This window comes from Labrus mixtus, chromosome 17 (genome assembly GCF_963584025.1).
Source record: "Labrus mixtus chromosome 17, fLabMix1.1, whole genome shotgun sequence".
NCBI classification, from domain to species: Eukaryota; Metazoa; Chordata; class Actinopteri; order Labriformes; family Labridae; genus Labrus; species Labrus mixtus.
The window spans coordinates 18745958-18767452 of NC_083628.1; the positions used below are offsets into that span (position 1 = coordinate 18745958).

Below are 21495 nucleotides of genomic sequence, written 5' to 3' on the forward strand. Positions count from 1 at the left end.
CATATCTACAAAGCCAACAAGTCCTTTTAATTAAAGACTGTCTTGTTTCTACAGAAGCCCAGAATGGACAAATCATCCTAACATCATTTCTGGAGAGTACCTCATAAGACCCGTTTCCACCAATCGGTCCTGTTCAGCTCGGTTCTGTAAGGCACGCATTTATTGGTGTTTTCACTGTCAGAAGTTTGGAATGTTACCAAAATAACAGATTCGTGCCATCATATTTTTTTGCTACCTTTCTGTTGGGGTGCCAAATTAGTAGAAAGACTAAGGCTGTTTTTTTGTGACTAATGACAGTTCGTAGCTCCACCCCTTAGATGACCTCGGAGGTGATAACTTGTGCTGGACGTCCACCGTTGTTTACCATGTAGCGTTCTTCTTTGAGTGTGTGAGTTTATTGGCGGGCTACACTGTGTCAAGCTGCTATGATGTCACGCTATTACATAGCTGACGTGGCTATCACCATCCGGCTTACACTCTGCTTAGAGAGAGAGAGAGAGAGAGGACCTCAAGGTGCCAGTTCCCCCGGTAGTCTAAGCCTATAGCAGCATAACTAAGAGCTGGTCTACACCAGCACCAGCCCTAACTATACGATTTATCAAAAAGTTTTAAGTCTATTCTTAAAAATACAGACTGTGTCTGCCTCCCGGACCCCGGCTGGAAGGCGATTCCAGAGGAGAGGAGCCCGATAACTGAAGGCTTTACCTCCCATAGTACACTTAGAGACTGTAGGTACCACTAGTAGGCCTGCATTCTGGGACCGTAATGTTCTCGAGGGACAGTACGGCACTAGTAGCTCCTTAAGGTAAGATGGTGCCTGGCCATTTAGAGCTTTGTAAGTGAGAAGAAGGATCTTGAATTCTATTCTAGACTGTATAGGGAGCCAGTGCAGAGAAGCCAGGACAGGAGTGATGTGGTCCCTTTTCCTAGTTCTAGTCAGTACATGAGCTGCAGCGTTCTGGACTAGTTGAAGAGTCTTTAGAGACTTACCAGAGCACCCTGACAAAAGAGAATTACAATCATCCAACCTGGAGGTAACAAATGCATGAACTAGTTTTTCTGCATCATTTTGCAACAGGATATTCCTGATCTTAGCTATATTACGAAGGTGAAAATAGGCTGTTCTTGAAACTTGCCTGTCCTGGAACTGTTTCTGCCATATCAGACGTATCCGCACCAGGTAAGGGCAGGAGGTTACCAATTTTGTCTCTGATGTCTAGAACTTTGTTGTTGAAAAAGCTCAGGAAATCATTACTGCTGAGGGCTAGAGGAATACAAGGCTCAATGGAGCCATGACTCTCTGTCAGCCTGGCTACAGTGCTGAAAAGGTATCTAGGATTGCCTTTGTTTTCCTCGATTAGAGAGGAGTAGTAGGCGGCTCGAGCGTGACGTAGAGCCTTCATATATTTATTATGACTATCCTGCCAGAATAAACGAGATTCTACCATTTTGGTCGAGCGCCATATTCTTTCAAAATTTCGCGATGATTGTTTTAGAGTACGGGTTTCTGAGTTGAACCATGGAGCTAGTCTCTGCCATTTGACAACCTTCTGTTTCAGGGGAGCAATCGAATCCAGAGTAACTCTCAGCGAATCCACTGCACTATCAACAAACTGATCTAGCTGAGAGGGACTAAATCTATCATAAGAGTTTCCAACTGGGTTGAAACACGGTACTGAATCAAAAACAGCTGAAAGAGCTTCCTTAAATCTAGCTACAGCACTATCAGATAAACTTCTAGAGAGCACATTTTTATTAAGCAGAGATAATTCTGTTAAGACAAAGTCAAAAGTAATAAGGAAATGGTCTGATAGAAGAGGATTTTCTAGGAAAACTGTAAGGTTATGGATTTCAATTCCATAAGCTAAAACAAGATCCAGGGTGTGGTTAAAATGATGAGTAGGTTCGTTTACACCCTGGGTGAAACCAATAGAGTCTAATAGTGACATGAAAGCTGTGCTAAGGCTATCATTATCAACATCCACATGGATATTGAAGTCACCTACAACAATTATTCTATCACTGCTAAGGACTACGTTTGATAAAAAATTCTGCAAATTCAGATATATTTACCGTACCAAACTATACTGAACCAAACCGGACCACTTACTGGAATTCATAGACTGTAAATATTAAAGAAGCCTGGGTGACGTCACCCGTCTGTTCCTGCAGGGGGCGCTGGAGTCCCATCGATGGCGGTCTCCATGATTGAAATGCTGTCTCAGTCTAACTTTCAGTCAACCTAACGACAGACTGAGAGCTGGAGCTGAGGCGGGTTTTAAACCTCCTGACAAACCGTTACACCGCGCCCACCTGTCAATCAGGTCAGCTACACGCCTTATTGTGAATAACTCTTATCCTTCATCCAATCAAAACGGATGTGTCATCAAAACATTCACCCCCCGTACAGTGTGTGTCGATCGAGACATGAGCTAATCAGACCTGTTTGTTTTTTTGAACCAGGCTGTAAACATGTTAATCTCTGCTGTAAAAACAGGCTTTTTAGAATGGGTGTGTATGTGACTTCCTGTGCTTCTGCAGCCGGCCTCTAGTGGACACTCAAGGAACTGCAGGATTTTACACTTCAGCTTCATTTTTCAACACTGGAGGTTCAGGTTGTTGAAGAGGAGGAGAATATGTCACCTTTAAAAACATTATGAAACACAAAGACCCACTTGTGTGTTCTGGTATTTTCACATGAATGTTCGTTTGTTCGGTTTATTAGAGCTTGAATATTGTTTACATTCAGGAGGGAGAAAAAAAAAAAAAGTAACAAAACAAAAAGACATTTTGCATAATTATGTTTTTAAAAGTTTGAATACATCCTTCAGTTGAAGCCAATAATTTACAACAGCTTTCATAGTTCATCTGCGTCACTCATACAGGATTCAACGTCATGGTTCTCATCGCTAGATAGTTTGCATAGTCTCATATCATCAGTGTGAAAATCACTGAGAGATGTCGTAATAATAATCTCGTAGTCTCATCTCCACCACACTGAATCCAGGACGCTCATCGGCCCTGAAACACAAGAGAACAAAGACAGATTATAACCATAGTTAGGGGTTGATTACTGTTCTTTAAACAGTCTACTGGATGTATTCTTTTTTCACACATGACGTTGAGTATTCATTCACTAGAGCTCATCCACCCTGACAATAAACCGTTTCCCTGGAGACTGACTTGTATGTCCAGCAGTTCCTCATCAGGTCGTACATCTCTACGGGACAGTTCAGAGGAGTGTCCATCCTCTGTCCGCCCTCGATCATCTGCATCACGTCGTTTCCCTTCATCCCCTGAGGACAGAAACACAGACAGGTGAGAGGAGGGACAACATTATCCCTTCATTTAAAAAAAAAAAAAACAGCTGCTATAACAACGTGATAATGTTCCTCTTGCCTTGTAAGGTTTCTGGCCGTAGGAGTAAGCCTCCCACATCAGAACCCCGAAGCTCCACACGTCACTCTTGGAAGAGAACTTGAAGTAGTTTATACACTCCGGAGCGTACCACTTCACCGGCCATTTCCCATGACCCTTTGCCTGCAAGAGGAGACACATACGAGTTACAACACGTGAGAGGGTTCATACAGAGTCTGTAAGAAACATGGACGTGGTCTCTGCGACGTCACTGACTGGTTACTGAAGAGGAGTTTTGAAGCCCAACTATGGGGGGTCGCCATTTTGAAAAATGCTGACTCGACCTATCTCAAACTAGTCACAGGCAAAGAGGAGGAGCTGAGTCGGGCCATACTTGCAGTAAGATCGGTCATGATTGCATGACTCTTTTGCAGCCCGCCTCTAGTGGACACTTGAGGAACTGCAGTTTTTTGTACTTCCAGGTTAAAGGTTAAATCCAAAGAGTTTATTCTCAATGATCATTTAATGGAGCTTTATAAATATCAGGATGTTCTTTAGCCATACGTCTCTGTATCTCATGATTTGTACATATTGATCCCTGACTCATTTCAGTTACCTTGTAGTAGTTCTGTTCCTCGGCGACGGCCTTGGAGAGACCGAAGTCGCTGATCTTGGCGTAGTGCTGCGTGACGAGCAGCACGTTCCTGGCAGCGAGGTCTCTGTGGACGAAGTTATGCTCCTCCAGATACTTCATGCCCATGGAGACCTGATGGACCAGCTCCGTCAGGTTCTTTATGCTCGTCTGCCTGCACAGGATCAAATGTTCTAATCATCAAAGTTACAGGTGATTATATTTACTGTAAACCTCAACCTGAAACAGGCGGCCAATGACAGGCTGATCATAAACTGTCTAAGGGTCTGAAAGTTTCAAATGTATCCCTTTAAATGTCCTCTTCAGCATTTACAGAAATCATTTTTAAAGGTCTATCTCTCGAATAAAGGCACAAAAAAAAGCCAAAACAAAATCTAAAAAAAAAAAAAAAAGAATTTCAAAGCAGGTGTCTGAAAGCTGCATCCCCTAATATCGATTTGTAAAGTCACATTTCAAAGCACAAAGTGTATTATCGATGCTTGTGTCCAGGGACTGAACTGGGTCCAGATCAGAGAACATACTTGTGCCTCTGCAGGAACTTGTTGAGCGGTCCGAGCTCGGCCAGCTCCATGACCAGCATCAGGTTCTCCGCCTCGCAGATCCCGATCATCCGGACGATGTACGGGTTATCCAGCTGCTGCATCACGTTAGCCTCTCTCAGCATCTCCTCGCGCACTGACGGGTTGTTGTCATCGTTCTTCAGGATTTTTACTGCGACCTGCTTCTCCGTCCTGACACAAACGGAGGGTCAGAGTCAGGATGACACCACATCGAGATTCATCAATGTCGACGCAAATCAATCCGCACTTTGTAGACATGTTTGACCACAGTTAAAGTCAGCTAAAGACTTGTTTTAAAAAAAGTTTTTCTTCGTAGTGTTATAGGATTGACTTTGTAAATAACTAATTTTTGTAGATGTTACAGGAGGAGGAAAACAGCATTTACTGTGGAGAGTAAAGACATGCAGGTTAAGAAGACCGTTTAAAATTGTGAACATTAGAATCAAAACAAAACGGATCACGTCAGCATGAAGAGTTAGATTTATAAAACACATGATGCTGGTCAAATTATTTTTTGTTGTTTGCTTCAATTAGTAAATAAACACATGAAGTAAATCAATGAGTTAGATTAGATAAAAACACAGTTGAACAAAGCCAAAGCAAACAAAACTAGAAGAAATCAATCTTCACGGTGCGAGTGAACCTGGGCCGTGAAAACGGGCGCACTCACACACAGCACGAGAGAAGACAGGCAGGCCAGCAGGCAACTCGCTGAAACCTACGAGAAAAGACGATCCAGAGATCTGTGAACTGTGCAACGTTGATGTTCTACAAATCCAAAGAGGCAGCCGATAAGATGCTGAACTTCATAAACTTTAAAGGACTGTTTTGCTGGCATGGATTAACAGTGTTTAACTGTTTCTTTATGCAGCCAGTATGTCCTCCTTCTAACTTTAGATTCTGGTCCTGAATGATCTGGATTTGTTTGGACCAGAGAAGGTAGGCGGTTTTAAGACACGCCCCCACACGGCCGTTTTGGACACCCCTCGGTTTGTCAGATATGAGAGCAGTTATCAGGTCAACAGGTGTTGCAGTGATGGAAGCGGGCAAGAGAAGTGGTTCAGATAGAAGTGATTGTACTCGACCTAAAAAGCCTCTGCATGTTTCTAATAAGCTCCACGAGCAGAAACGTGCTCAAACTAGGATCAATATTGGAGATGATTTTGAAAAATAGAGAGAGGTTAGAACGCAGAAAGGTTTACAGACCGATGCAGAGCTGGCTAAATTTTTATTTGTTTAACCCCCAAACGTTACAACAGGATGACAAGGAGAATCATTTAAAGTGTTGTCTTCAGTTGTCTGACATCCATATTTTCGGCATCATGACATACTAGGTGTTAAAAGTGATGAACTGGTGTGTGATTTAATGTGTTTTTACATACTTCCTCATCTTGTAGATGCCTTTCATGACTGTCCCAAAGTTCCCGGAGCCCAGCTCTCCGTCCTCCAGCATGAGATGGTCTCTGTCCACTGTGGCGCTCCTCAGTTCATCGGGGTCTGCGTACGGACTCTCAAACACCTCTGTGCTCATGGGCATGGCCTCTGACGGAGAAATCAAATCACACAGTCTTATGAATCTAATTTGTTTGACAATAGAAGCAGATTTTAATCATTCTGTTTCCCTCGCTCTCTTCTGACATGTTGTTTAGTCCTCTCCTTTGGGCGCACAGCTCTCAGATAGCTCGCTGTCAGTGTCAGGGTGCCCGTTGATCTTCATGCAAACACAACGTTTCTAATTAAATATTAAGTTGTATTTAGTGTTTGTAAATAAAAAACTACAAATGCTTCCATTTTCATGCTGTTCCTCCCAATTTCTTGCACAGTAGAATCCGTTTCTGGAGCTTCCTCTGACACTTCTGATACCGATACATACACAGGGTGAAGAAAGTTTACTTTGGCGTAGCTCATGTGAAAAGTAAAGAAATGAAACTGAGACAAACTGCAAAGCGTGGCGCAGAAAAGAGTGTGAACGACAATGTGTTCATAAGATTAGGGAGACGGACCCTTTAAAGGTCGATCAGGAAGAGAATCTTAAATCTTAAAAATGTGCACAGGAGCTTTAACTGTACCATCAAGTCAAGAGTAACCACTGGGCAATGTAACTGCTGGTTTACACACTTACACTTGAGTAACTTACCTTTGCCGGCCGCCTGATTGTTGGGCAGTTTGGTTTCGTAAGGATTAAAATCGTTTCTGGGGCTGCGTTGAGATGGTCGACCCTGTTAGCGGATCATCAGAGGGGAGAAAAAGCAAGTAGTACCGTCAAAGATCGCACAGCTGACATTTAAACTGCAGTGATATACTCTTACATAGCTGGGTTTCTCTGCTTAAATGGCGCCTGTGTTACAGTGATAGATGTGCTTTGGGTCGAGATTCTTCCAAATGTGAGGGTTTAATTTTGTTTGGAAGAGGGGTTGTACATTTCAATATATCGTTTGTGAAACTTGGCTCAGGAACATAGACCACGCACACCTTAATCACTCCTATTCCTCCGACGCTGATTTCACCTCCCTCCCAAACCCCTCTGTGTTTCTTTACTTCTGTCTTTGTCTAAATAGAGGAACCGGGGGGGGGGGGGGGGTCCATACAGACGGCATCGAAGAGACTGCACTCCCACCCAGAGTCTCGACCCCTCTGGTTTCCTCATGTTGTACCTACATCAGCAGACACCATCGTCCATCGTCCTTCTTCCATTCATCCCTCTACCTTTACCCACATCCCTCGACCCTTACCTTCATCCCATCACCTCTCGACCCGTGACCCTTAGCTTCATCCCTTCATCCCACATCGCTCAACCCTTACCCCCCTTTCTTCATCTCTTCATCTTTAGACCCTTATCCTTCCCTCAATCTTCCGATCATCCAACCCAGCTCATCATTTCGGTCTCCGCCGTACATATTACAATAAACTATTCTAAATCAATATCTTTCATGGCGTGGTCTTTGTTAGTGAACTGCAACATGTTCTCATCATCAGCTGTCTGTAGCCAGCATCACTGTAACACGAGGTGTCCATTAAACATGGCGTTCATTATAAAACACGGGGATTAAGGAAGATTAACATGCATTTAAAAAAGGGGTGGAACAAGTGGAACAGTTCAAATGTTCTACAGACCACATTATCACCAATGGATTTGACTTTGAAACATACCGAATGTCCCGTACCCCTTCTTTAAAAAACAAAACAAGAGAACAACCGAAGCTTGTTCACATCCAGGAGCTCTTTTTGAATCTCTAGCATCGATTACCAGAGAGTCAAAAGTCAGAAACTGAAATAAAAACAAAGAAAGCCATGAGGTGCAGAAAGCTTCAAAGTTTGCAAACATTCTGAAGCGTGAGAGAGGACACGTTTCAGGTGCAGCGTCCTCCAAACCGTCATTATGGTGGCTTCACAAGACCGTAGTATGAAATCTGCTTCAAATAACTCACGTACCAATCATGAGTATTCGACTATAAGGGATCACCCCTAGATATGAAACAGTATGTAAGCTTTATGGATCTAACGTGTTTGGATTCAATCTTTTACTAGATTTAAATCGTGGTCTCTAAGTCTTAGTGGATTATTCTGATCAGGAAAGTTCAGTCAATCTTCAAATGGTGAGTTCAAAGACGTTGTTAGTTTGTCACTGGTCTGACAGATGTTTAGATTGTGGCTGCTGTGGGGTGGTTGAATCTGCACACACTGGGCCGATAGGGGGTGTGACTGCTGTTTTTGACACGTGTAATATCTGATAGGTCATCGTAACGCAGACTTAGTGTAGGAAACACGATGGATCAAGTTCTATCATAGAATAAACTGTTATTCCAAGTCTAGACGACAAATAGTTTAATGATGTGGTTAAACTCTTAAGGTCCTGACACACCAATCAGACGGCAAAGAACTAGTGGCTATGAAGGCTGCCTGTGGCGTCGCCTCACGTCTTGGCCAAAAAGTTGCACTTGAACACACCACAAAGTCTACAGCCAACTGCCAACCACCACGTACGTTCTGCTCATGAGAGGAAATACCTCTCCATGCCAGCAGGCGGCGGTAGTCCGTTGTTATGATACGAGAAGACAAATAAGGAGAAACCGCACTAATGGGTGAAAGCATGGATACTACAGCGGCATGCTCAAGGGACTTTCCTGAACCTGTGTCGAGAGCTGGAGATAAATGAAACCTCCCGGCAGCCACCTCCGGCTGAAAAAGGGCAGACGGGGGCGGACAGGTAGCAACGGAGCCGGACACACCAACGGTCCAACTAGGGCCGACGATCTCCGTGGTGTGTCAGGGCCTTTAGAGAATATGGATCAAACAAAACGTTTGACTATCAGTCCACGATGGACAAATTCTGACGAATCAGGTTCGACTATGTGACTCTTTTTAGCCGGGGACAGGCCTAATCGTATCGTATATTACATCAGCTGAATTTCCAAAGTCAGTGAAAAGGAGATGTAGAGGAGCCTTTGGACCAGGGCAGACATGTTGACCCATTCAGACCTGGGTGTGACTGATGTCTGTGGTTCGGTGTGTAGTTGCAGCGAGGAACCTCTGGGTGGCGTTAGATTGTTATCCCAAGATCATGAGTAATGTTTGTGTGAGCAGTCAGCTGTGCTCCGAACAGAAACAAAAGTGACAGGAAGACTTTGAGTGCGTTAGTGAGCAGCATTTCACACTGAAGCCAAATGAAATAAAGGGAGGGCAGCATTAAAGGGGGGGGGGGGGGCACTTCTCATAGACCTTCAGGTTTATGAGGAGGCAGGAGGAAGAGGACGAGGCGGTGGAGGGTTAGTGCACCTTTTTTAGGCCTGGTATGGGAACAGTTCTGAGCTTGTGGAGAATTCCTGCAGCACTTTGCTAAAAAAAAAAACAACAACAAACCAAAAGGTCAGAGAGGTTATCAGAAGGCGACCTGATGTGTTAGAGTCATGCATGTGATCATTTCAGAGGAAACAGAATCAGGGGAAAGGTTAGCTCCACATTTATCTCTGACAGAGTGAAACACTGAGTCATCTGACACGGACTCAGCTACAAACTAAAGGAAGTGCAGAGACGCTGTGTTCATACTGTACGCATTAACAACATGTTCATGTTACTGTACAGGAGGAGGAAAGACCAAAAGGAATTACTTTCTGACCTCCTGCTTGTGATATTCTTACACATGGACGGAGGTTTTGAGGTACCTTTGAGATTTATGAAGCTGTAGACGTAACAAAAATACATAAAAGATCAGCAGCAGCATCTTTCTCCTGGAAAAAAATACAACCCGCAGTCAACCCGTGACAGCCTGTTCATTATTGGGACTCAGGGACAATACATGTAGGCATTGTTACGTCTGATTAAAGTGCACCCGATGCATTGTATACAGGACTTCTAGCCATGGTGGAGTTGCAGTTCTTGTTCCCGTGTAGACGGCACTGTTGAATTTCTTACTTCCTCTTCAACCCCGGGCCCATTTCAGAAAGAAGGATCAACAAACTCTCATAAGGGTTTCACACTTGCAGAAAACTCCTGAAAAACTCTGGTTATTTCCAGGAGGAACTAGACACTAGATTAGACTAGTAGGACATCTCATCCAATCAAATGGCTGTACTATAGATGACACTAACGTTAGCTAAAGTTGAACAAAAGGCAAATAAAAACTGCTAAACGGTGAATTTGTAATATTGCAGGATCTCTGGAGGCACAACGCTGCAGGGCTGCACACAAACTTTCAGTACCACCCTTGCATAAGTGAGTGCAGGGGTTGGGCAACCCCACTCCAAAAAAAGAGTCAGGAAACACCCCTGAGCCTCACACACACAAACAAACAAAAACAGAAAACTTACGATTGCTGAGTTGAGTCCCGGGTGGTCGGTTGGGAGCAGAGGTCGTCCCATCTGCCCTGTGAACATTATTTACAATACGTTTGAATAGAAACATGTTCAGCACATTTTTGGGTGTTGTGATTAGTAGTGTGTGATGTTTTACCGGTGTCGCCATCAGGTCTTGGACACGGGTCGGTCAGCACTCGCAGGAGGCCGTCAGGTTTGTAGGAGTAGTGCTCCACCAGCTGTTCACACATCAGACACCACAATGATCAGGACCAGTACATGCAGTTACAGAGGTCAACGTGCTCCTTATGAGTCTGGAGAGAATGTTTTATTGCGTGGTGTAACAGAAAACCTGAGAAATATCCCGTGGTCAGCTCGCCTGTACTTTGAAAAATACTCTTTCCTGAGAGGACGAAGAAGTATTGTTTGGTTCTACTGTCTCCTAGTAAGCAGGGGTTTGGCTGGCTGTTAGTGGGCGGGGCTTATTAATAAACCCAGTGGTCCAGGTGTGTTAAGTGTGTGAAGTAACAGCGCCCAGGGGATCTCGACATTGAGCCATTTGGAATCCCGTTTTTGTTCCCCTCTGTTAGACCAACCTGCAGGGGCGCCGCCAGCAACATTGGGCCTCATGAGAAGATATCTCATTGGACCCCACCACTACAGCCCAAACTAACCACGCAGAACTCCTAAAGCCACACCTCCGTTACACAAGTGACCCACTAGGCAATCATGTTGTCCAAGGTACAGAAAAAAAACGTGCCTAATGTGAAAACGCCCTGACTCATATCTGTACATCTTCTGTAAAAAGACAAAATGACATCAAGTTAAAGAGAAGCATGAACATAATCAGAAGTCTGAAAAAAACAAAGACTAACCTGCCACAAGGTGTCAAACTTCTTGCCGTCTGGGATGGAGAGTTTTCCGCTCCTGTCCCTGTCGATGCGATAGTGCATGACTTGTCCTTCGTGAAGTAAACACAGAGCGTAGGATCCGCTCTGATCTCTCTGACGGATCCTGAACAAAGAAGAAGAAAAAGAAGAAGAAACAAGATTAAGCTCTGGAAGTAAAAGGAGGATGTCTGGGAGATCAGTCAAATGAAGCCGATGCTGAAGTGCAAAATCCTGCAGTTCCTCGAGTGCCCACTAGAGGCTGGCAGCAGAAGCACAGGAAGTCACATACACACCCGTTCAAAAAAGTTAACATAGTTTATTGCCTGGTTCAGAAAAACGAATTTGATCTGAATAGCTCATGTCTTAATCTGCACACACTGAATACACTGTGAGTTATTTTGTGTGTTGTCACTCATTTTCAGGAGGCGTAAGACCGGCCTGCCTAAACTCCAGCTTTTTGTTTCCATCAAAGTTACTTTGACAGCATTTCCAAGATGGCGGCCGCCACCAATAAGCTTTAAAAGTCTGCTTCAGAAACCGATGGGTGACGTCACAGAGACTACGTCCATGTTTATACACAGTCTATGCTCGCAGACTAAATCACTGACATGTCCTTATTTATAAGGCACTACTGAACCTGCTTCCCTCATACTTGTGTCATTTTATTCATTTGATCATTTCTGGAAGCTTCAGTCTTCGATCTGTGACCCAGATGCAACACGTGTTCTTGTTATCTGCTCCCAAAGTGTGTCTTTAAAAACAGGGAAAAGGAGTTTCAGGTACACTGCTCCTGCAGGTTGGAACCTGCTGCAGGAGGATTTGAGTCTGAGGGAGCTGGTCGCTGATGAAGGTCTCGTAAAAAAAACGTTGCCAATAAATGTTTCTTTGTCGTATGTGGCCCTAATCCTCTTCTCTTGGATTTGATAAAGCATTTAGACTTTCAGAAATATTTTTATACAGTTCTACAAATGTTAAAATCGGAATATGAATCCATTTTCATATTTGTCTTTGCAATTTTTAGCTACCATTTCTGCATATTTGTATTTTCTTTCTTGTTATCCCGATGTTTTTAGAAACAAATGACCAACAGGTCACCCCGTGCACAGTTGACCTACGTTCTCAGGTCGCCGCTCGGTCGCAGGAACGTTTCCGAGAAAAAGAAATCAATCGTCCGTGACACACTGAAAATAACTTTACTGTCGCTTTAGTGTGAGAGAACAACATGTTCCGCCCGCAGCTTCCTCAGGACCCGAGGGATATAGAAAGAACAGATGTACGTTTTGAAGCGGGACGTAAAGAGTCAACAGCCCTGATGGAGGCTGTGACACGATCACCTTTGACCTTGAGGCGTGAGCGAGGGACCGCCAGCAGCCTGAAGCGTCATGTCCAGTCTGATTTATTTTTCTTTAAATCTTCTTCAAACATTTAGTGATGTTCTCAGAGGACCTGAAACCTTCTTCTCAAACGTTAAAGTTCTTCACACACGTCGTGGCAGCTGATCCTCGGAGTGTGATATCGATGAGCGTTTCAAAGATGAGAGCGGGGAAGAAGCAGCGGTGGCATTACGGTAACAAAGTGACGCTCTGTTACAGGAAGACAAATGAACCTTAAAACCCGTGTGTCTTTATTTATAACTGTATTTCCCTTATTGTTCATTTAAACTCAGCTCTCATTGTTTGTCTTTGATGCGTTGCACAACCAAATGATGACTTCTCTTTGAAAAGTTCTCGCCCTGAGTGCGGAGCTTTTTGCAATAATTCATCTTAAAGAGTTTTATGTTCTGCGTTACAGAAGTGTGAACATGAGTTTGTGTTTTAGACGCTTCATGAGAAAAAGGACAGACGAGTCACCGCTATCGTTCTTCTTCTTGTTTGGCTACTTCAGGAAGTCCCTTGCAAACTGCCAGAGCGGAAACCACACTGTGTGTGTGTTCATGTGTGTGTGTGTGTGTGTGTGTGTGTGTGTGTGTGTGTGTGTGTGTGTGTGTGTGTGTGTGTGTGTGGGGGGGTGTGTGTGTTTCTTCAGACGAGACGACACTGCCTCTCAACCGAAGCGTTAGCTGCTATAAATACCACTCATCGTTCGCTTAGTTCAAACATTTCAAAGTAAAAGACTGCAGAATTCAGCCTTATATTAAAACATCTGTCACACACAGTTCACTGCTCCAGCGGTCGGTTTAGGGCTCTCTCTCTGCCTTTCTTTTGAGCAGATTTTCACGAGAATACACGACAGCTTAAAGGGAACAAACGGAGCCGTAACTGTCTCTGTGGTGAGGTGAAACATTGAGTAAAGTTTTGAGTTTCTGTCATACATTTACGGAACAAACTTCTGGTTGTCGATCTGTGTTTCTGTGCTCAAGAAGTGACAAACGTATTTGTGACTGTCACACAATAATTCACTGATAATTACTTGATCTTTGGCGGTTAAAGATATATGGTAATGGCTGATGGAACCACATCGTAGTCCTGTATCAGAGGATGATAGACACTGGTGTTGGGTTTTACAGTCTGCGGTGGATGACAGGTGCACGCACTCTGCAAAGGCTAACACGACTTACGTTTAACATGCAGAAAATTCAGAAACCAATGCAAACGTCCCAAACAAACATGCTGCGAGAGGGCTGAAACAACTGACTTCAAACGTGCTGCAAATAAATACATGAACTATACAAAATCAAAACACACATTCAGAAAACTACTGCAAGAAGACCAATGCTGCAAGTCCCGCCTCTTCAACAGCGGAACAGTCAGTACCAGAACAAAAACCTTTGCAGCGATGTTTGCTCTGAAGACAACAAGCCTGCTAAATGATCCACAGTGGACAGCAGGGACCTGAAGTAATGGAAAAGCCTTCTGGTGAATGGAAAATGGAATTAAGCTTGTATATTTATTTTCTAGTCTTCTGACTTTTACACCGCAGGTCACACCTACACATTCACACACTGATGGTAGAGGCTGCTGTGTAAAGAGTCCATCAGTATTAACTCATCCATTCATACACATTTACACACTGATGGTAGAGGCTGCTGAGTAAAGAGTCCATCAGTATTAACTCATCCATTCATACACATTCACACACCGCTGACAAAGCAGTGGGAGCAACATGGAGTTAGGTGTCTTGCCCAAGGACACACTTCTACAATTCTACAATTCACTTAGCAGACGCTTTTCTCCAAAGCGACGTACATCAGAGAGTAAGAACAACACAAGCAAGGATCTAGAATAAAGGACACAACGTCAGTAAGAGCAAACGATCAGCTTTGAGTCCGATTGGACACACAGGAGCTGACAGGAAGTGGCCAGAGGCAAAGCACAACATTGACGGCAGTTCTTGAGAGCTCTAATCAGTCGTTATCAAACAAACCATCATCATCATCATCCTCCTGAAGGTCGTAGGTGTTCATAAAGAGCTGGGTCTTTAGCTTTTTCTTAAAGGTGCAAAGGGACTGCAGATCGAATGGAGTTTGCAAGTACGTACAGACAGGACACATCGGACATGTGGCTACAGGAGCTGGGGGATCGAACCCCCGACCTTCCAGCTGAGAGACAACCGACTCTCCCAACTGAGCAACAGCCGCCTTTATTGCTCTTTAGTTCAGTCATTCATCCCAATTTTCACCCTGCTGTCCTCCTGGCTCCACCTCAGGAGCTTCACAGTTTCTTCTCTAACTTTTAGCGAATCTAGTTTGACTCATGGTGTTCGAGGCTTCAGGTGTTACGAGCAGGAATCAGAATAAGTGATGAAGGACATCCTCACTGACACTTCTTTTCCGTGCGCTTGTTATCATTTGAAGTCCAACTAGCATCTCCAGACATGAGAATGGAGTTGGAGTTGGAGAGAGGGCGTCTAAGAGCTGATGGTTTCTGCACAAATATAAAGATGCTGAAGTTTTTAGAGATGAATAAAATGATCAATCTTGTTCCTTAATTGCCCCCGGGGTTCCCGGATTGCATGAATGAATGAACCTTTTATTTTCCTGTCTGGCCTGAAATGGCCCCTTCACTTATGGAATTATTCAGACACATTTTAAGAAACATTTCTTAATGCCATCACACCGACACAAAATGAGACCGGTACAAAGACCAAGTCAACAATTCAACTCCACACACAGGTCTAACTAATACCTCATACAACAACAAAAAAGAGAGAGAGCAAGAGGGGCGAGAGCAAGAGACATTTCTGGGATTGCAGATTGTTGTCCTGCACACAACCGCAGCATGCTGAAGGCTGATGGTTAATAATATACGTGGACTCCAGACCAGACTGCTTGCGATGCCGACATTGATCCCCCCCCCCAAAAAAAAACAAAAAACAAACTCTGCTCTGTGAGAAAAGAGAGTCTTTCTCTTTGAGGTTTTGAAGTGAAGTCATGTGATGTCGTCTTTATAGCCTGCTACCAACAAAAATCTTTACAATTCCTTCAGCCAAAAAAAAAGTCAGAATTACACTTACAAGAATTTCCCGTTAGTCCGCGACCCCCTCTGCAGCCGGGGCTCCGAGTCCTCTCGAGTTATCAACCCATGAAACCACGGCATGCGCTCGTGAGCCGTCGTGGCGATGAGCTTCTCCAGCTGAGGCCTCTGACTGATGATGGCCTGCTCCAGAGCTGCTCCCTGCGTACACACACACACACACACACACACACACACACACACAGACACACACACACACAGACACACAGACACACACACACACACACACACACACACACACACACACACACACACACACACACACACACACACACACTGTTACATGCATGTGTGTGCGTGTTGCACTGTGTAGACACACTTGAAAAACATCCTGAGGTGTTGAGCCTTCTTTGTGGACGTACTGGGCAGACACACAAGTTAAGATTGACATTAAGTGTACCTAAGTTCTGCTTCAAGTTTAACATTTTTTTTCATCGAAAAGAAATGAAATATTTGAAATAATGTTATACAGCTGTATCTATAATAATCTATAATATAATCTTATACTGTCATTTCTCACAAACAAATAGAAAACATAATGAAGCAGTTTTCTAACATGTGTGAAGATTGCACCTGTTTTGTACCAAACACAGGATATGAACCTCGCTGCATTATTATCTGACACCTAGAGTTTAAAATGTGTACTGCAGTCCAGAGCTGTCTCCCCCCGCCCCCTCCTCTCTAGAGTCGATGCTCACACAGGTCGCCATGTGGTGGACACTGAAGCTTCAGTGTTTATCCAGCTCTGCATCGGTCTGTAAACCTTTCTGTGTTCTAACCTCTCTCCATTTTTCAAAATCATCTCCAATATTGATCCTAGTTTGAGCACGTTTCTGCTCGTGGAGCTTATTAGAAACATGCAGAGGCTTTTTAGGTCGGGTACAATCACTTCTATCTGAGCCACTTCTCTAAACAAACAGCACAGATTTCCAGACTGACCTGCAGGTTCCAGGTCTGCTTCACGTACTCTCGGATCAGTTTCTCCTTCAGGTCCTCAAACGGGCCCACCTTTGGCAGCATGTTTTTGGGTCTGTTGCAGGGTTTCTTCAGCAGACACACCAGCCCGTCCGTCTCCTGGGCGTGGTAGTCGATCACGTCCTCTGGGCTGCGGTGGCTCTTCCCTCCAGCGATGGCGTACGTCTGCGTCTGGTTGCCCTCCCTCTCGATGGTGTAGTGGTAGCAGCGGCCGGAGTGCTGCACGGACAGAGCGAAACCTCCCAGGTAGTTTCTGCTCTGCCTAAGCAAGTACAGGCCGTTTATGGTGCCGGCCTGACGCAGGTAATCCTCCGCCTCCTCTCTGGCGATGTTTCCATAGAAGAACGGTAAAGAGTTCACGTTGTCGGCCATGTTGGATTCAGAGTGGTTGGCTCCCTGATGGAAGTTCAGCCAACAGGATGCAAGAAACCTGAAATCAGCAGAAGAACCAAAAAGAATTTAGATGAGTCCAAAACTCTCACAAAAACTAAAGTCAGTCGGCCCAGGTGTTTCAGAGAGAATCAAGACCACACTGACGGAGACCAGGACAAGACCAAGACATTTAGGGGTCGAGACCGAGTCAAGAAGAAATCAAACACCATGCAGCTCGTGTCTGCTTTAGTTTGAGTATTTCTGCTTCTGACTCTGAAAACCTCCAGATGTTGGTGGTTTGTAAATGTATTCATGGTCTGGGTGGACTGTGGAACCGAATTGCCCTCTAGGACGGTGGTTCTCAACCGGTGGGTCTGGACCCAGAAGGGGTAAGCGAATGTGTGCCTGGAAAAAAAAAGTGTAAAAAAAAAGTCTCTGAAACGCTTTTTAAAGGTTTGTTTTTGGGGGATCTTTTTTCTATGCCTTTATTTAGAGACTGGACGGTCTAGAATTGGAAAGGAGAGAGAGAGTTGGGACAGACATCCTAGCTGCACAAGTGTTCAGTAAAAAGAAATGTGACTGAGGCTAGACGAGCTGAGGACCACTGCTCTAGGATTAATAAAGTCTTCTAAGTCGAAGTTACTGCAAAGCTCTTTTCACTTCTTGCCTTAGTCGGTCCTCGATGGCTCGGATCCAGCAAAGTCAAAGTCAAAGTCAAACTTTATTGTCAATTTCAAAATATGCCAGACATACAGTGGAATCGAAATTGCGTTTGTCTCCGACCCGCGGTGCAATACAACCAAATGAGGTAAAAAGATAAAATAAAATGAGGTAAAAATAAGATAAATAATATTTACAGTAATAAATTCTAAATTGTGCAAAATGGTAAATAAAATAAATAAAATAGAATTTTAAGAAAAAGTAACTTGTGCAGTGTGCATTAAACTGATTGATAATTAGTTATTATTCCAGAGTTCTTGGTGGCAAACGGGAGGGGGTTTCAACGTCCAGTGTTCGTGGGGGCAGGGGGGGGGAGGAAGAGAGGGGAGAGAGTTAAGCTTCCTGACAGCTTGGTGGAAGAAGCTGTTTCCCAGTCTGGTGGAGCCGGCCCGCAGGCTGCGGTACCGTCTCCCCGATGGCAGGAGGCTGAAGAGGCTGTGTGAGGGGTGGGTGGGGTCACGCACAATGCTGGTTGCTTTGCGGGTGAGGCGGGTACCGTAGAGGTCCAGAAGAGAGGGGAGTGGGACACCGATAATCCGTTCAGCAGCCTTCACTGTGCGCTGCAGGGTCTTGCGGTTGGCAGCAGTGCAGCTCCCAAACCACACAGTGATGCAGCTGGTCAGGATGCTCTCGATGGTGCCTCTGTAGAAGGAGCACATGATGGTTGGGGGGACTCGTGCTCTCTTCAGCTTGCGGAAAAGTGCAGAATACTGCAGACCGGGACTTATCGCAGGTCCCACATAACCCCGATCCCGTCCTCCTTCATCGACTGCCCGTTCACAACAGGATTTTAAGATTCTTTGAATAACGTTTAAAACACAACACCCCCCTTACATTACTGAACTTTTGACACCTTACTCTCCAAACCGTGATCTCAGATCATCAAGAGCACCTTCATTAGTTGTTCCTACAGGTCAAGGCTGGTAACCAAGGGCAACCAGGCATTTGCCACCAGCTCTGGACCTCCCTACCTGAAGAACTCTGGACCTGTTTTTAATGATTGGTTAGTAATCCATTTCCTGCTTTAATTGATTTAATTAAGTCTTAATCATCTTTTTGTAACTGGCCGATGTTTCATCCTGTGTGTGTTGTGAAGCACTTTGAATCTCTGTATTTTTTTTTGTGTCATTGTGTGTCTTCAGTAAAGCGCTTAGTAACCGTGTTTAGATCAGTGAAATATAAATAAAGTTGTCATTATGAGGTCGATGGCGGAGATAATAATTACGAGCCAGCGTGACGGGCTGAGGAGAGGATCTCTGTGAGCGGCGGTGCTGGAAGTATTTCCCTGCAGAGGTCAGAGAGCTCTGTGATGGTTCATGATGTTCAAGAAGAGAAAAAAAAACATCAATTTGCGTCCATAAAAGAAACAGTTTTATGTGAGAAAAGTTTTTGGTCTCCTCAAAAAGCGGTGAGAAAGAAACAATCAGATATGTTTTTCTTTGGAGGAATTAAAAGTTGTCAGATGTGTTCAGATAAAACATACTTTCATTAATTTGTCTTTTGTTCTTCGAGGTCACATTTTCAACACCCAGCTGTCACAAAATGTCACAACAAGTGTTTGTAATCTACGAGACCTCTGAGGACTAAATAATAAAATATGTATTTTCTTTTAAAGAATATAATAATCTCCAAACTCATCTCAAGCCTCTCACAACTTTCAGCCTAGTCATCATGACTCGACAACATTTCTACAACTCAGGGAAACGTCTACAAAATGTTTTAATATCTGAACATCGTTCTGTGTTCTTCTTCTCTCTCATGAAATATGTAGATGATGATGGTTGATCATCATCCGCCTGGGGACGACACATGGACCTGAGCTAGTGAGCTGAATCTGCTTCAGAGCATCGTCTCTCTTCTGATGTTTTTATTTGTACACTGACCCTGATTCAATCTTTAAGAAGAAGAAAATAATCATTCAAAGTGGCCTTGAAAAGCCGGAAATAATCCGATATTTTTCAGGATAACATTTTCAACATACAGCATCACAAAGTGTTAAATTTGAAGAAGTGTTTGTAATCTATGAGACCTCTGATTGGACGTGTGAGAGAGAAGAAAACACAAATACTAAAATGTAGTTTTCAATTTGGACTTTAGTTTTGTATGAATTCACAAATAAAGAGCAGAAATAAATGTATTTGATGTGTTTTAAATGATAGTTTCTCCATTTTTAACCCTCTAAGAGATATGAAAAATAATTTAAAAAACAACCCCAGGGTATTTCGTTTAAACTGAGAAACTGAAACACAAGATGAGATAATTTGTTGATTTTTGTTTGTAATTAATTTAAATAATTTGTTTGATTTCTGCACAGATGAAAAGGAGGAACCATCACACCCTCTTTGGAGGATTTTTTTATGCGTGTAGAAAAATAAGTTGTGTCGATTAAAAAAAGTAGGAAGAAAAGGAAATGTGATTCTGAGTTTAGATCTTCGAGGTTCAGGTTAAACTGAAGCAGATTGTCGTCGAGTTGGGGTTAAAAACTCTTAAAGCTGAGACTAAAAAAAAGGCAGAAACACTCTTACTGAACTTGCGGTGTTGAAGCGGTCTCTCAGGGTCTCAGTCCTCCTCGGGGTCCGGGTCCGTCAGGGGTTCATCAGCTGCCTGCAGACGGATCAACATGAGAACACGTCAGCTTGAGTCTGGATCATTAAAAAGTGCAGAATTTCCCTCTCACACACACACACTGATGGGAGCAGCTTCACACTCAGACACACTGCGAGGCCGCCCAGCTCCGAAGCTTCCTCATTTCAACAACTTCCTTCACACTTTAATTCTTTTACTTCCTTTTTTTTGTTATCTGCACACTGACCAGCGAGTCGCAGCGCAGGACGTGAAAGCTGCAAACACACGAGTCACTTCATGAAGAAGGAGCCGACACGGAGGTGATTGTGATGTCTCATTGTTTATTGAAATGTTCTGCTGCTGATCCTGGAAACAAGAGCAGAACTAAAAAAAACATCTTTAGAGACAAATAAGTCCGCTGATGAAGACCACAAGAGGCAGGAACGAGCCAGTGATTGGACCTGGAGGGGGTTTTATTTATTCTTTATTTGTCTGTCTTCACTTTCCGGATCCTCAGACATTTTATGAGTCACTGATGATTAACTGAAGGTCATAAGAAGAATTAAAAACAAGTGTTGGAAATGCTTTCATGTGTTAGTTCCTCCTCGCCTGCTCAGAACATGAACATGTATTTACCTGCATAAGTTCATTAATTAATTAATCACTATTCATATAAGGAAGTTTTTTTTGCTTCAGCAGCTTTCATTTGATTTGAATTAAATTTGATTTTTTTTGGCGACCTGACCTCTTCGGACAAGCGGAAGAAAACGGATGGATGGAAATTCTGTCTTTTTGGGCGATTACATTTTTAAAGATGGAAAAGAATCGTTCTGTTTCGAAATCCTACATTAACTGAAATCAGATGTATTTGATGCACATGCTGCAGTAATTTTTTGTTTTATGTGTTTTATGTGGGATTTAGACCCACATTACAAACAAAAATAAATAAAAAATGTCATAATTAAATATACAAACATTCGTACTTCGAGCCAGAAATAAAAGTCTTCCTGTTGGTGTTCAACGTTTTTTGAAATGAAGAGACGGTCATTATTATTTCAGAGGGTCAGCGAGAAGTGACATTAAATTCAGATGTTTCAGTCTGAGGAGTCGAATGATGGACCAGTCTTAGTGAAAAGTTGA

At 43.6% G+C, this 21495-nt stretch overlaps 1 protein-coding gene across 3 annotated transcripts; it reads right to left on the reverse strand.

The window, feature by feature from the left end:
• Window positions 1-2682: 2682 nt before the first annotated feature.
• syk (spleen tyrosine kinase) lies at window positions 2683-20743 on the reverse strand. 3 transcript variants are annotated; one of them, XM_061060615.1, is made up of 15 exons: window positions 20603-20743; window positions 20316-20394; window positions 16663-17128; window positions 15704-15864; window positions 11237-11375; window positions 10519-10600; window positions 10377-10432; window positions 9346-9405; window positions 6707-6788; window positions 5952-6111; window positions 4531-4740; window positions 3974-4163; window positions 3400-3540; window positions 3184-3296; window positions 2683-3021 (listed from the first exon to the last, which is right to left on the reverse strand). In XM_061060615.1, the coding sequence occupies exons 3-15, from the start codon at window positions 17068-17070 to the stop codon at window positions 2949-2951; spliced, it is 1875 nt and encodes a 624-aa protein (XP_060916598.1). In that variant the 5' UTR covers window positions 17071-17128; window positions 20316-20394; window positions 20603-20743; the 3' UTR covers window positions 2683-2948. The 3 variants fall into 3 exon arrangements, with proteins under 3 accessions (XP_060916598.1, XP_060916597.1, XP_060916599.1); XM_061060614.1 differs by lacking the exon at window positions 20603-20743 and having other exon boundaries at window positions 20316-20489; XM_061060616.1 differs by lacking the exons at window positions 9346-9405; window positions 20603-20743 and having other exon boundaries at window positions 20316-20489.
• Between the last annotated feature and the right edge of the window lie 752 nt (window positions 20744-21495).